General features: G+C 40.7%; 2 protein-coding genes across 2 annotated transcripts; both read left to right on the top strand.

Moving 5' to 3' along the window:
• Positions 1-220: 220 nt before the first annotated feature.
• LOC309327045 (vomeronasal type-2 receptor 26-like) lies at positions 221-7,090 on the top strand (the record flags this gene model as incomplete). The annotated part of the gene is made up of 5 exons (XM_081836081.1): positions 221-418; positions 2,041-2,901; positions 3,807-4,034; positions 4,921-5,047; positions 6,189-7,090. 5 exons carry the CDS (start codon positions 221-223, stop codon positions 7,088-7,090), a joined length of 2,316 nt encoding a protein of 771 aa, XP_081692207.1.
• A 5,471-nt stretch (positions 7,091-12,561) lies between these two features.
• Positions 12,562-16,854, top strand: LOC309327561 (uncharacterized protein). The gene is made up of 4 exons (XM_081836863.1): positions 12,562-12,612; positions 12,919-13,059; positions 13,880-14,001; positions 16,127-16,854. The coding sequence occupies exons 2-4, from the start codon at positions 13,048-13,050 to the stop codon at positions 16,713-16,715; spliced, it is 723 nt and encodes a 240-aa protein (XP_081692989.1). The 5' UTR covers positions 12,562-12,612; positions 12,919-13,047; the 3' UTR covers positions 16,716-16,854.
• Positions 16,855-17,090: the final 236 nt, after the last annotated feature.

The following is a 17,090-nucleotide window of genomic DNA, read 5'->3' as shown; positions in this document are numbered from 1 at the left end:
CAACTTCTGTGGCATTGAGTTACATCTCAATATCAGTAGTTTGCAAATGAATGTTGACGAAGTGTACAAATGTATTTTTACTGCTGCTTTGCTGCTGCTATATTAAACAGGCTGTACCTCTTTTTACAGTTCAGTGCCTAAGAACTACCAGCACATTCTGGCTTTAGCATTTGCTGTCAAAGAGATCAATGAGAATCCTAGCATCTTATCAAACGCCTCCATGGGCTTCTATATCCTCAATAGCTACTTCACCGCAAGAATGACTTATAAAGCTAGCCTTAGCCTGCTTTCCAAACAGAAGTTTGTCCCCAACTTCTGTTGTGATGGCCAGAACAAGCTGATAGCTTTAATTGGAGGATCTGTCTCTGAAATCTCTGCCAGTATGGCCATTATTTCAGCAATCCACAAGATCCCACAGGTAAGCTCTAGAGATACCATGTGGCACACATGGAAATGGAAATTGCCTCAGTTTACATGTTCATTTGTGGTCAGGAATGGAAATCATGCAAGCAAATATGATCTTTATTCATTGTTGTTGTTTTCAGTCCCCAAATGATGTGTAACAGTTGACACACACACAATTTTTTCTGATGTTTCCTTTACACTGAAATGAAATGGGCATTGCATTGAAATGATGTAATGATATCATTAATGACATAGTTAATTGCATAAAATTTGGGGACAGCAGACAGATATGAATGTAGTTCTTAGTGGCAGTGGCATGGAAACAGTGCTGATTGCAATGAATATGGGTTAGAAATAAACTGATTCTTTCCTGTATCCCTAGTCTTGATTTCAGCCCAGCATTCAAAAAGTTTCATTAGAAATCTGTTTCAGTGCAGACTATATGGTAATATCATTAGGTTGAATGAAAGATAAAGAATGGAAAACTGCTCTGAAACTAACAAAATGCAAATAAACAAAGTGCCAAACTAAGGCAGAAAAAAATTCAAAAGCAAACCTTTGGATAGGGGACAACTGGCAGAACAACAACACACCTGAACGAGATATAGTAGACCAATGGTTCCCAAACTGAGCATGGTGCTCCACGAAGCATCTCCAAGCATCTCCAAGTGCTCCGTGAAGAGCTTGGAAAGAAAAATAAATAAAATAAATGTAAAAACAGCCCCAAATCCACATGCATAAGGGTGACAATACTGCTCCATGATGAATTTCTCTCTTGAAAAAACTCCCTCCACACAAAAAGTTTGGGAACCGCTGTAGTAGACCAAGAGCTAACTATCAGTTACAACTATGATGCAGCTGCTGGGAAAGTCTTAATGCAATTTTAAGCTGCATCAATGCAACCAAAGTGCTATATATTGAGAAGTAAAAGCTGAATGTTATTTAATTAGCACACCTCAAGTTTTCATTATGTTTAGTCTTCAGTGCTGCACTTTATCATAAATAAAGATAACTTGAAACAGCTTCAGAGGAAGATGGTGAAGATGTTCAGGAGAATGGGGAGAAATGCCTATGACAAAAGGTTGGAGGAATTGGGTATATTTAGCCCAGGGAAGAGGAGATTAAAATGTGCGTGTGGGTGGGGGGACGTGAACCTTACATCCCTCTTCAAGTACAAAATTTCTAAATAGCTGTGACATTGAGTTGGGAAACAAATTGTCACCTGCTGTTCCAAAGGGTAGGGCAAGATTTTGGAGCAGCATTAGGAGACTCCTCTTAATGCTAAATGTAGTTCAAATATAGAAACAATTACCAAAGGGTCCTTGCTGGAGCAGTGCCAGATTTAGGGCAGGGTGGATGGTTCCCCCTCACAGGACACCGAGCCAAGGGGGCTCCAAATTGAGAGGATCTAAAATTGAGATTGAGGGTGTGTGCATGGCAAAGTTGGGGTTTGCTTAGAGTACCCCGGAGTTCTTCAGGCAGAGCCACAAAAAGTCATATATCGTGGGTGATATATATTGATTTCCTGCATCATGCTAGATTTTGCACTTGATTGCCTATGGGACCTTTTCCAGCTCTAGGATACAAAGACAGACCTTTTTGTTGTGTGAAAAATTATTATACACTTTCTTTCAGCTTCCTTATGGATCATTTTTCACAGGACAACATGGCAAAATGCTACTTCCATTTTTGTACCAGATGGTACCCAATGAAGCCCATCAATACATGGGAGCTGTGCGGTTATTTCAGCATTTCGGATGGACGTGGGTTGGGCTCCTGGCTGTGGCTGATGACAAAGGGGACCGCTTTCTGCGTACAATGGTGCCACTGCTTTCCCAGAATGGCATATGTTATGCCTTCATAGTAAGAATACCAAAATGGAGTTATATGGATGAACTGATAGACCTGCTTATACAGCAGCAGTACAAATATGAGATTCTCAGGGAGGGAAAAGTCAGTGTATTCTTTATATATGGAGAACCTCCATCCTTTCAGGTTTTGAGAGTGTTGCTCTTTCTAGCACCTTTCTTGTCACTGCCACCTCTTGGCAAAGTGTGGGTTGTTACCTCCCACTGGGATTTTGAATCACTGTCTGTTCAAAAGAATTGGGATATGCAAACCTTTCATGGTTCCATATCCTTCACTGTTCATTCAGATCAGCCATTGGGCTTTCAAAAGTTCAATGAAGGAATAAGACCTTCCTGGGCCAAAGGAGATGGTTTTATCCAGGACTTCTGGGAACAGGCATTCAGCTGCTCATTAAAGAAGTCTAATGGACAGGAGGAAGAGGGGAAGAAGAGTTGCACTGGAAAGGAGAAGCTAGAGAATCTTCCTGGAAATCTGTTTGAAATGCACATGACTGGCCACAGTTACAACATCTACAATGCTGTCTATGCTGTGGCACATGCTTTGCATGCCATGTACACACAGAGCTCCAGATACAGAAGAATGGAAGAAAGAGGGAAACTAGCATTTCAGAATGTACAACCCTGGCAGGTAATGACAATTAAACATAATGGCAACAAAACAGACTAGTTTATGGCCCAGAGATAAAGGCAACTCGAAAACTACAACTAATTCAGAATGAGACAGCTAGATTGGTGACTGGGAGTGGCCGCCTGGTCCTAAAGGATCTCTATTGGCTCACAGTACGTTTCTGAGCACAATTCAAAGTGTTGGTGATGATCTTGAAAGCCCCTAACAGCCTTGATCCTGTATAATATTGTATCATCATCATCATCATCATCATCATTATCATCATCATCATTTATACCCAATCTCCACCCCAATTGTTCAGCCCAGACACTGAGGTTCACCTCCAAGGGCCTTGAGGTGGTTCCCTCACTGCAAGAAGTAAAATTACAGGGAACCAGGCAGAAGGCCTTTTCGACAATGGCGCCCTCCCTATGGAATGCCCTGCTATCTGACATCAAGGAGATAAACACAACTTGTAGAAGACATTTGAAGGCAGCCTTGTATCAAGATGTTTTTAATGTTTGACATTTTGTTATGGTTGTATGTGTTGGAAGCTTCCCAGAATGGCTGGGGCAACCCAGCTAGATGTGTGGAATATAAATAAAATGAAGAAGATGATGATATTATTATTATTATTATTATTATTATTATTATTATTATTTACATACCAACAGTTGGGAAGTGTTAGGGAATGGGGGGGGGGGAGGGCTATTCATTTTGACAAGTAGCACCAGACTCATGATAGACTAATGACAGTTTTATCAACAATAGGTCAAGCCTTTTGAGTCTAATAGAGAGAAATGACAGCTAGAAATAGTGAACTCATAACCAAAATAGAGCAGTACAGACTTTTAAGAATGCTAAATATTAAATTACTTTTGAAGCCTACGTAAGCATCTCTTTGTCAATATACTCTTCCAAATTAGGTGCATCACTTTCTAGGTAACACCATATTCAATAACAGTGCTGGAGACATTGTGTACTTTGATGTAAATGGAGAATTAGTGGCCAGTTTTGATGTCACAAACTGGATGATGTTTCCCAATGGCTCGGTGGCTAGAGTAAAAGTTGGAAGACTGGAACCCCAGGCTCCTCCAGGCAAAGAGTTAACCATTCATGATGACCAGATTGTCTGGCACCAAAGCTTTAATCAGGTGAGACATGGCATCAAATGACTGAGTAAATAAGAGTCAATATGCTCAATTTTCAAAAAGGCAATGTTAATGCTTTTGAAAGCATCTTATTGCATTAGTTTTAATTCTTCTAAAATCTCACAGAATCTCTTTATTCCATGAACAAGGTCTCATCTCAAAGAGACTTTGTCATCTTGGTTGGTAGAATACACAACTCCCACCATCCCAGCACTTGAGACTACCTACCTTTTGTAGGTGCTTGTTTTGACGCAGAGCAAATTGAATGAGAAAGATAAAGGAAGTACAGCTTTCACCCTCCCACTGATTCTTTAAAATTCTGGTTATATACAAAGAGAGCATCTCTACATAGGTGTAAAAACTGACAACTTAGATGTATGGTGATAATGTGCTTGGAGAGCAATATCAGCTCATGCTATTTCTGTTTGCCAAAGTGGCTCTGTCTCATTCACCCCACTGGGAATTGCTGGAACTGGACTGGATGATCCTAGGCTGGACAATAATTTTACTGTCAAGGAGTATAGAATATCATCATGACTTGGCAGGTATCTAAACATGGATTTGAGAGGGAGGAAGCTGTAAAATGTGATGTTCAAGCATTGCCTCTCAGCCTTCCATTTGTAGTCCAATGTATTCATTTTGGCAACGGTGTATCATATCTGTGCATTAGGTAGGTCAGAAGAAGAGGTCCCAAGGAAGAATATACTGTTCCACCTGGCTTGGTGTAATCCTAGATGGACTAGAAATATTGTTGGCTGAGTTCCAGGAGTTCCTGTTGTGGCCTATAGGGCATGCAATAGGTTAGATGGTTTCTTTTTCTCCAAGGAAGCAAATTGCATTGAATTGATGACTGGTTTTGTTGCTAATAATCCTTCATGTTTCTGTACAGGTGCTGCCAATTTCTGTGTGCAATGACAATTGCTATCCTGGCTACAGCAGGAAGAAGAAAGAAGGAGAGAGATTTTGTTGCTATGATTGTGCTCGTTGTCCGGAAGGGAAGATCTCACACCAGAAGGGTAGGAGGAATAATCAATACATTTTATAAAAGACACAGGGTACATGAAACAGCATGACCTAGTTGAGAGAAGTCAATAATCAGAGGCGGAAGCTAAAACTAGTGAGTAGGAGGAGGGAGGTCAAGAGGCAGAGATGAGTCTGGTTAGTGAAGAATCACAGGTGTCTTCCCTCCCTTCTGTGACAATCTCCCATCCCCCCAACTCTGAAAGCCAGAATAGGCACAAAATGAGAGGAGCAGAACACAGGCGCAGTCTCCAATTGCTAGGAAAAAACCCTGGGAGGAGACATAGATGGCTGGGGGAAGGGGATGATCTTTAGTCTCGGTAACTGGTTTCATGGAGTAAGACCCACAGGGAATAAGCTGCTGTACTCATTAGGTATTGAAACTCAGCCAAGTATGTGAAGATCGTGTTTTTTTCTAATCAAGGATAACTCTAGCTTTGACCATTGTGATTTACTGACCAGCTCGCTTTACGACAGTAATGTGCCTTCATATCATGCTTTGGGATTAAAGGATTCTCCATACACAAATAAATACAACTGTAAAAAATAGAAATAAAAGCAATAATAATAATTTGGCATGTGAAAAGTACTTACTGGATCTTTAAAGTGCTGCACCTACATTATTGCAATAACACCTATAACAATTTTGTAAATTATACATGAGGATTAAGATTGATAAATAACAGCATTTCCAAGGACAACCTTCTATGTTCATGACTTGAGAAGAGGTCTGCATTACAAAAATCTTGGGTTACACAGAAACATTTAGCCATTACCAGATCAGTGTGATCACCAAACATTCTCACTTTCTCTTTAAAATTATGGGAGTCCTTTCTCCTAGTGTTGGTGAAAGAACTGCAAGAACATAAACATAAGATGTTGGTTAACATTTTTACATTTTCTACTTACGGCCGCCTCTACTTGGGCCCAATCCAAGTCGTGACCGCAGCAAACCCAGAAGTAAATACCGGGTTTGCCGTGATTTGTGCACACACAGAAGAGGCTGCCGCTGTCTGCACATGCGCACAATGGCGCTTCTACCAGGGACCCGTTTTGCCTAAAGGACGGGCTGCTGGAACGGATTATGGTGGTAAGTGGAGGTTCCACTGTACTTAAACAGCTCCTCCTTTTTTTCAGACATGGATGCCTGCATCGGTTGTCCAGAAGACCAGTATCCCAACAACAACCAAATTGAATGCATTCCCAAGGTTCTAGTTTATCTTTCTTATAAAGAAACTTTAGGGAATATTTTAGCTACCACTGCTATTTATTTCTCTTTGATCACAAGTTTAGTTCTTGGAATTTTTATGAAGCACAAAGACACTCCCATAGTCAAAGCCAACAACACAACCCTTACCAGCATCCTCCTCATCTCCCTCCTCCTTTGCTTCCTCTGCTCCTTACTTTTCATTGGACAACCTGGAAAGATCATCTGCCTTTTTCGACAAATTACTTTTGGCATCATCTTTTCTGTGGCTCTTTCATCTGTGTTGGCAAAAACCCTCACTGTGGTCCTGGCATTCATGGCAACCAAGCCAGGGGCCAAGATGAGGAAATGTGTGGGGAAAGGGTTGGCAAATTCTATGGTCTTTTCCTGCTCCTTCATTCAAGCAGGCATTTGTGCTCTTTGGTTATTTACTTCTCCTCCGTTCCCAGATAGAGACATGCACTCAGTGCATGGAGAGATAATACTAGAATGTAATGAAGGTTCAGCTACCATGTTCTACTGTGTCTTGGGCTATATAGGCTTCCTAGCCTTTGCCAGCTTCATTGTAGCTTTCCTAGCCAGAAAGTTACCAGACAGTTTCAATGAGGCCAAATTTATCACTTTCAGCATGTTGGTGTTTTGCAGTGTTTGGTTAACTTTTATTCCAACCTACTTCAGCACCAAGGGAAAATACATGGTGGCTGTGGAAATCTTCTCCATCTTGTCCTCTGGTGCTGGATTACTGGGTTGCATCTTTTTCCCTAAGTGCTACATCATTGTGCTGAGGCCCGAGCTGAACAGCAGGGAACAGCTAATAAGGAGAAAACAATGAGACAATATAAAAGCATGTCTTTATGGTACACTGTAATCTATATTTCATTAAAAAGGACGGTGGCAAGGATTTATGGGAATGTGTGAAAGTGTGTGATCATGGTTGTAGGGGGTATTCTAAGAATTAAATCATGGATGCTTCTATTGGAGAACTTAGCTCACATTCCTTTTGGCAGAAATGAACACAGCACAGCTGACTTAGATTTAGCATACACCTCAGTTCTCCTCATGCCCTCATTAGTATTTCTTCTTCTTTCATCCTGTCTTTGTATAAACCCAGAAAACCAGTACAGTGATACCTCGGGTTACATACGCTTCAGGTTACATACACTTCAGGTTACAGACTCTGCTAACCCAGAAATAGTGCTTCAGGTTAAGAACTTTGCTTCAGGATGAGAACAGAAATCGTGCTCCAGCGGCGCGGCAGCAGCAGGAGGCCCCATTAGCTAAAGTGGTGCTTCAGGTTAAGAACAGTTTCAGGTTAAGAACGGACCTCCGGAACAAATTAAGTACTTAACCTGAGGTACCATTGTACTGCTGTTGATGCAATGTATCTTTTCATTTGTGGACAAGGAAATGAATGATTTTGAGACAATTGGATGTCAAAGAAATATTGTTTAACAGAAAGTGGAGGAGAGTTGTATGTTATCATTTTGTTTTAATGCAACTAGCAGATGGAAAATAAGAAGTCCTTTTTTAAATTTTAAATTGTTCCCTTTCCCTTTCTCTCTCCCCCCTGCCTCTCTTTTCTTTCTTCTTCCTGATTCTTCCTCTTTCTTTTCTCTTTTCTTCATTCTCTCTCTTCTCTGACATCCTCTACTCAGGGATTTTATTAGGGTCCAGGAGTGATAGATGGTTGATGGAGAGACCCTGGATGGGAGGCAAGAAAATGTTGGTTTTCCAGGGTGAGAGGCTAGGAGGAGAAAGTGGCTACTACCTTCTGTGGGTGGCAAGGGTTAAGAACTACCTTTAAGAGAGGACACCTTATTCTATTTGTACTTTTTGTAGCTTTTTAGAATAAAAAATTACATTAGTTTTCTATATCTTACTGTATTATGAAAAATAAAAAAATTCCTTCCAGTAGCACCTTAAAGACCAACTAAGTTAGTTCTTGGTATGAGCTTTCGTGTGCATGCACACTTCTTCAGATACATGACGACTCTTAACGACTGCAATAGGTCTTACAGGAAAAAGCAAGGGGTGAGAAGGTGAAAAATGGCTTTGTCGTCAACAGGCTCATCACAGCTATCTGCCAATCACCCATTCCCACCACCCTCCTGAGTAATACCCCTCCCCACCTTCTCACTATATAGAAGGGTCTGGTGACTTCTGTTTCAGTGTATCTGAAGAAGTGTGCATGCACACGAAAGCTCATACCAAGAACTAACTTAGTTGGTCTTTAAGGTGCTACTGGAAGGATTTTTTTTATTTTGTTTTGACTATGGCAGACCAACACGGCTACCTATCTGTAACTGTATTATGAAAAACTTTAATAAAAATCTTAACACCAAAAGAAAGAGAATGCCACAACCCAGCCCTTCTGCAGTTTGTGACCTCCAGCTCATTCTGTGGAACTTCTGCCCCCAGATTGCCCCCTGTTGCCCCACTGCAGACAGAGGAAGAAAGAGAAAAGCACCACTTACACAATTTCCTTAGAAATCCCACAATGCTGTTTACAGAAGGAGTCTGTCATAATATTTGACTGTGTACATGACCTCGGATCGTTCACTCTCCCTGACTTCCATGGAATGAATAGGCTCCATGCCAAAAAACAAAACGAAAGATCACCTCAAGGTTAAGCAGACGACACGTGGCAATTTATACACTTCTCCAGAAATACCAGTTCCTTTTCTTTGGTGGAATTTGCATTAGTAATTGGCCACCCTCCTTGATTGTCAACTGTCTTTTATGTTTTATCACACAGTTTCTGTTCCACCATTCTTTTTACATGTAGTGACGTGCTTCAGATCCTTCCTATGAACTCAGCTCATTCCTGTTTTGTTTACTCTATGCAATTTGAAACTGTAGGAGAGGCTCCCCCCCCCCAAGAGAGGTGGAATGGCTCTATAAAAGAAGATTAATGCCCTCAAAATGAATGTCGTTCCAAAGCTTTTATACATTCTTAGAGGATTACCAATACATGTTCCCAAATTTTACTTCCAAAAAAGAAATCAACTATTTAGATCATGCCTACGGGGTACAAAGCCACTAAAAATATCACTACATAAAATGCAACTTCCAACTAAGGAAGGTGGCTTTGGTCTCCCAGATCTGGAACTATATCACCAGGCCTACATGCTGAGTAAGACTAACGATTGGAGAGCTAGCAGGAATCCCAGTTGGGCTACTCTCGAATGTAGTTTCTTTGAACCTCTTGTAGGGTGGACTAAACTTGGCTCCAGATTTATGAAATATCCTATTATCCTGGAGACTATGAAAGCATCTATAAAAATTTGAATGAATATAAATAAAAATAATAAGGAGAAATTAACAATATGGGCCAACCCGAAATTAAAAATTGGAAATCAAGTAATAATTTGGCAAAATTGGATGAAAAAAGGTATTTTGACATTGAATCAATTAATTGATGAAAATTACAAATTTGTGGAATATAAGTAAAGTATGGATTAACCAGTGAAACACAATGGCAATACATCCAATTGAAACATATGTTGGAAAGGCAGTTTGGCCCTGACGCTCTAGCAGCATCAGAAACACCCATGCTGCTACAAGATTTAATTTCTGCAACAAAAACAAAGAGCTCTACACTTGCACTATATAAAACCCTACTCAACAGGAAGAAATATGATTTAGAATATGATAGACAAAAATGAAGAGTTAGGGGTACAGATAACAAATGATATATGGGAGTCAAGTATAAAATCAACAGAGATAGCCTCTATGGATCTAAGACTAAGACTTATTCAGCAGAAAATAATATTCAGAGTCCACTGGACTCCAGCAAAAATATACCAGAATAAAATAACAAGTGCAGACAACTGCTGGAGATGTGGGAGTAAAAATGCGAACTAGTACATATGATGATTAATCGCCCGATGATAAGATCATTTTGGTGCGAGGTGAGGACATTTATAGCAAGAGTAATAAAAAGAAATTGTTATTTAGGGGAATTGAATTTAATTCTAAATTATATTCCGGAAACGTGGGAGATTACAAGGGGTAAAAAAAAAAAAAAAGGATGTACCATGCCATATTAGAAGCAAAAAAACTTGTTTTGATGAATTGGAAGAGCCGCAAAAAGATTCCATTGAGCACATGGATGGATAATATGGACAGATTAGCTACATACGAATGAATTGCATGTCAACGCAAATTAAGAGTGGATAAATATGAAGAAATCTGGAAGGAATATTTAAGTGATAAGGCGGACAGTGGTGGGAAGTAGGGGGAGGAGAGGTGGGGAAATATTGCTAAAAAGGTGTAGTCATAGGTATATCAGTGTTTAAATCTGAATTGTCAGATTGTGTTATTATGGTTTTTGTTGTATGTGTTTTTTGCGCGTGCGTGCGCATACACACACACACACACGCACACACACACTTTCTTTCTCCCTTTTCTCCCACTGGATTTAAAGGGGAGCGGGCCGGCAGCTTCAGATTTGGAGGTTTGGAGGGGAAGGTTATAAACAGTTATCTGTCTGAAGGCAGCCTTTAATTGTAGGGCAGTTTGGTCCAAGTATTATTTAAAGATAAAGAACCACAAGAAGGGCAAGCAATGGCCCATCAATACTTAGAACTTGGACAGCAGAGTGAGCAAGCCCAGAGATCAGCTAGTCACAGTCTTCACTATTGTGAGATGTATTGCATTTCTATTTATACTATGGGTATGAAAAAGGATACAGAACATGCTGAATGGCGCCTGCTGACTGGAGGCCAGAATAGTCCAGTAGAAAGGATCTTGGAAAATAAGGGTAAAAATGGTTGTCTGATATTCTTTAGCAAATTATCTCCTTGTACAGACTGCTGTCTCAACAAAGAAGACGAGAACTGGATTGTGGAGATGGTCAACCCCCCTTTTAACAGGTTCCCTCAAGATTTCAGGGCTTTTGTTTTTGAGGCTGTTTATGGGAAGGACACACAGGAGGAGGCTGTGGTGGGGGCCTGAGAAAGGATCCGGAATTCCCCCCTATTCCGGTGCTACAATGACAACCGAGAATGTATTCAGTGCTTTGACAACAACCAAAAGGCTGACAGTCCAGGCTTACGTGATTAGAGCCAGAAAGATGGTTAAGATAGTTGTGGCAGGTAGTTGTGGGACCTCATGATTGTCAGGTGGGCTCCTGTGTAGATTGCCAATAGAGTAAAGGCTTCCGCTGCTTTAACCAACTTAACCTTTGTATATGATGCATATACTTTACGGCTTTGCTCATGAATGAATAAATATTGAGATCTTACCAAAATAGCTTCTTGTTTTTTGCTGTCTCTGGTATCAGCACCACAAGCCTAAGTATACACTTGAAAACTCATGAAAATTAACCAGCATATTAGTATAGATGTCTCACAATAAGCACATTTTTATATGCAGTTTTGAGAAATGCGCACACCGCTGAAAGCAATTTTTACACAAACACACACTCTTTCATTTTTATGCATACCTTCCTTAATAATCTTTGTAAGCATTGTTTGTAACCTGAAACTGTTCTAAACCTAAAGCACCACTTTAGCTAATGGGGCCTCCTGCTGCCGCTGCACCACCATTGTGCAATTTCTGTTCTCATCCTGAAGCAAAGTTCTTAACCTGAAGCACTATTTCTGGGTTAGCGGAGTCTGTAACCTGAAAGGACTCTCATCAGCCTCAACCAGTACAGCCAATGGTCAGGGATTATGGAAGTTGTAGTCTAACAACATCTAGAGGACCACAGGTTCCCTATCTCTGTGGTAGGACTTCCATATGGGTGTGTTGTGGGAATACACAACCACACAAGAGAGGATGTGAATCTCATGCCTTAAACATCAAGTGGTTTACTGCACAAGTGAAAGAACTATCACCTGACTTCCCCCCTGCAACTGTTGGCTCCTCGTGTATACACCTCCTTTGTGATTTTCCCTTTCTTCCATTTCCTTTACATCCCCTTCTTAACTCTCAGCTCATCTGAAAGCTCCTTATGCAGCCACACTAGTTTCCTTAGATGCCTCCCATTTTTCTTTCTTGCTGGTATTGATGTACAGTGGTACCTCGGGTTAAGTACTTAATTTGTTCCGGAGGTCTGTTCTTAACCTGTTCTGTTCTTAACCTGAAGCACCACTTTAGCTAATGGGGCCTCCCGCTGCCGCCATGCCGCCAGAGCATGATTTCTGTCCTCATCCTGAAGCAAAGTTCTTAACCTGAAGCACTATTTCTGGGTTAGCGGAGTCTGTAACCTGAAGCGTATGTAACCTGAAGCGTATGTAACCTGAGGTACCACTGTAATCGCTGACCATTGACCAAGAAGCCTAGGGGTAATGGGAGTTGTAGTCCAGCAACATCCAGGGACCCAAGGCTGAAGTACACTGCTGTAGAGAGGCAAGTCAGCAACTGATGGACTGTTTTGTAATGGTGCTGGTTTCAGTACCAAGAATCTTCCCAAAATGCTGATGCAAATGTATTTGCAGTCTAAAGAGCTTAGCAAACAATATTTGGGTTCCCTTCACAGTCATTACACGTTGCAGAGGGATGATGTGACCATAGGGTTTCTCTTTCAGTTCTCTTACCAAGAACAGAAAGAGTTGCAGAACCTCCCTGCCTCGTGACAATTTCTTCCTGTAATTGGTCAGGTGTTGTTGTTTTTTTTAAAAAAACCTGACCAACTCTCTGTTTTGTGATTGGCAGTTCTATATACAAGGAGGGGTAGCCAACCTTTCCTAAGAGAAACAGAATAGCTATATAAAGAGCTGGTGAATTATTGTTGTAAGTGGGAGGAAGACCATCTTTGACTGGGAGACAAGCTACTTTCTTACCATGGAGCAGACAGTGAGTAACTCTGTTACAATTTATCTGATATGCCTCTCTCAAGCTTCTGTTATTATTGTGGCATATAATACATGTTATGAATAAATATAACATTCATACCAATAAGACATTATCATGATTCCTACTTACAAAACAAGTAGGAATGATGATAATGCTTCATTGAACTTCACTGAAAAGAAAAAAAACAACAACAACAGTATAATTCTACAAGATTAGGATTTTGATTTAATATCTATGTGCTGCTTTCCTGACAACAAGGATGAGCTCCAAGCAGCTCAAAACAATTAACAGCTCACAAGATGCAAGATGATTAAATTCAAAGACAAATGTTCAAGATTGACAGTAATAAAATTAAAGTACAATGTAATCGTTTTAGAACTGGGATCTTATAGATATATCTTATAGCCAGATAGCATTGCACCCTCATGTAGCTAATTAAGGAGTAGGTGTATGAAACTGGAAATGCATAGCTTGGGGATATTTCTGGAGCCACTATTGTCACTTGAGTCATAAGAAGCCTCATTGGCATGGAGTGTCTACTATCAGTTTGGGCTGATGGTCCAGCTACACCCCTATCTGAATGGTATAGCCTAGCTTCTGCAGTCTAGATCTGGCAACCTCTACCAGTCTCAGGGTCTCCACCCACTACTGCTAGCCAGTTAGATAAATTTTCTGGACTCTCAGCTTCCCAAAGACAGTCACCATTCAGGCAGCAGCTTCCTATGACCCTTCCAAAGGCAGGGAGTGGAGCCGAGTGGCTGGAAACATCTAGCCAATGACGCTACTCTCAATGCCCTCTCTTTTTGTTTCCTTCTGACAGGCGTCCAGAAGTCGGTTGGGTTTCAGCCTGTTGAGTGTGACTTTCCTGCTGTGTTTGACAAGTGGAGCCTTTGGGTCTATAGATCCAGACAAGCTGAAGGCAATCATTGACTACATCAGAGAGTGAGTAATGTTTTGGATTTTTCTGGGGCTTTCCAAGCAAGTGTTCAACACATTCCGAAAAACCCCTCAAAACAAAATCATGGGACTAAAACAAGCAAGAATGTTGGTATTCTGGCTAAATAAAGCATTTTGCTTTCATACTCATAATAATTTAAATTTTAGTATATGTGCTGCAGAAGCGAGCACTTAATAATTTACATTTTGATTATCTCATACAACATGGAGGTGATTGCTTTGCTTCGTGTTATGAGCTTCCCTTGATGCTGATGCTGCTACAAGGTGGTCTAAGATAAATGAATAAGATTCTGTCTGTGTATGTATATTTGTGCAGAGGGGAAATGTGTGTGTGTTATATGTTTGCTTTCAAAGGTCTGCCCATGTGGTTTTGTTCTGGCATGCGTGCTTTCACATTTTGTAATCTTTAAGTGATATCAGGGTGAAGATGTTGGGGAAGGCAATATCATTATGACTGAATATTGCGAGGCACATAAAAACCTGTACAGTAAGATGCCTGTAGAGGGAAGCACTGCATAAGGATGGGTGAGCATGTTGATTTCAGGTTCTCATCTTTCCACTCTTCAGTTTTCCACATTTCCAAGAAAAATCACCAGCATTAACGCAAATTTATATTCACATGCTTTTATGCAATTTTCCCTAACACACATATTTTTGCAAAAAATTCCCCCCTAATACAATGATTTTTATGTTATTTTTACAACGTACATGCATTTTTATGCATACTGTACCTTAATATATGCATAATTAATTAATTAATTAATTAAATTTCTATTCTGTCCTTCATCCAAGGACCACAGGGCAGGTTATAAAAACACAAAAATATACACAATAATAACAAACAAAAACAATAATACCCCCCTATGGAACTCTTTCTCCTCCAATCACCCTCTTAAGTTAGATATCCATTTCCAAATGAGCTTGCTAAGGAAATAATCTGTTCTTATATGGGTAAACACTGAAGGCATACCTAAATTCTACAGCACTTTAAAAGGTTAGTGGTTCTTCCATTTATATAGTACTTCTAACGTTGTAATGGTCATTTTCTTCTGCTTTCAGAACAGGTCCTCCAAACTCTCATAGCAATGAAGTCGAACGTTTCCCATCTGTTTTACACCTATAGCCTTTCTTCCCTTTCTGCTTTCTATTGGGGCTTTAGCAGTGAGGTCTTTTCACTTCCTAGAAAACCTTTTTAACGCACTTATCCCCCAAGTTCATGAAAACAAAGCTGCTCTTTAATGGGCTGTAGCAATGTCAATGGTCATTTGTGCAAATTACTTTGCTCAAGAACTACATTGCATAATTTGGAGAAGTGTGAATTTCAGGGGGGGGGGCTTATTTTGGTTTTCAAACTATTTTGGAAAGTGAAAATTTGGTAGGTTCACCTTTAAATGTGGACTGAATTGCATTCCTAAACCATCCTATCTCTGGGAGAAAGGGCACTGCAGGAGAAACAGGGTGATTTGGGAAGGAACTAACTGGGCATTATTCAGGCCTTGCTGGCTACAAGCCTCAGCCAGTGTGCCCCAAACACAGTAGCGGTGTAATAGCTGAGGTGGTCTTTATTTTTAAAAAACCTTGTGCACTCAGAGCAGCACAATGTCTGGCTTCACTTCCTGGGATGCCCATGGGATTATGCAGCACATAGTCATATGGGTGTCCTGGAAAGTGCTGATGTGCTGAGAGCCTTCTTCTGTTGCAAGCAAATATGGTGCTTTTACTAGCACACTATTTAAAAGAAAAGGGTATTCCCCCTCCAGGATGCATGGAACCCCTGATCTGCACCCACTGGTCAGGCTCTAATGGCACTCCTGGTTTTGCTTAGCAAATCTAATTCCAATTAACATTACAAACTCCATCATCTTGGGTTATTGGCATCCCATCCTCCCCCCAAAACCCCATCTATCTGCTGTAACATTAAGTTGTGGCTTCTATCCATAAATAGGTCATCACAGATATTGCAGTAGAACTGAAACTTCTCTGCCTCTCCATTCAAATGACTGCAACCGAGACTATAATAAGAAATCAAGCCAACATGGGCCAAAAGGAGGAACCTGGTTTGGAATAGTTCAGCATCACTCATTCTCAGCTTTCCTTTGTTTTTTCTTAGGTATGGCATCCCCAATAACCATTATGCTGTGGCTGTAAGACTGGATAACACATACTGCAGAAATCCTACACGGCAGAATTTAGAGACTGCTTTACCTACAGACAAAATGACTCAGATGCATACGGCTATTACGCAGGAAAATGGAATGTATGACCCAGATCAGATAGGGGATGTTGTTGCAGCCAGGCCAAAGACTCTGAAACATTCAGCACAGCATGCTGAATGGCGTTTACTGACCGGAGGCCAGAATAGCCCAGTAGAAAGGATCCTAGCTAATAAGGACCAAAATAGTTGCCTGATCTTCTTTAGCAAATTATCCCCCTGTGTGAACCGATGTCTCAATGAGAATGACATGAGAAACATTGTACAGATGGTCAACCCCCTTTTTAACAGGTACAATGAAGATGCCAGGGCTTTTGTTTTTGAGACTGTTTATGGGAGGGACACACAGAAGGAGAAGGAGGTTGTGGTGGAGGCCTGGGAAAGGATCCGGAATTCCCCCCTATTCCGGTGCTACAATGACAACCGAGGCTGTATTCAATGCTTTGACAACAACCAAAAGGCTGACAGTCCATGCTTACTTGATTAGAGCCAGAAAGATGGTGATGATGCACCTTATGGCAGGTAGTTGTGGGACCTCATGATTGTCAAGTGGGCTCCTGTGTAGATTGCCAATAGAGTCAAGGCTTCCGCTGCTTTAACCAACTTAACCTTTGTCTATGATGCATATACTTTACTGCTTGGCTGATGAATGAATAAATATTGAGATCTTACCAAAATAGCTTCTTTTTTTTGCTGTCTCTGGTATTAGCACCACAAGCCTAATTATACACTTGAAAACTCATGAAAATTAACCAGCATATTAGTATAGATGTCTCACAATAAGCACATTTTTATATCCAGTTTTGAGAAATGCGCACACCGCTGCAAGCAATTTTTACACAAACACACTGTGGGAATGTTC

This window comes from Podarcis erhardii, assembly GCF_964252035.2.
Source record: "Podarcis erhardii genome assembly, chromosome: 13".
NCBI classification, from domain to species: Eukaryota; Metazoa; Chordata; class Lepidosauria; order Squamata; family Lacertidae; genus Podarcis; species Podarcis erhardii.
This window is presented reverse-complemented; position numbering and strand designations above follow the sequence as displayed.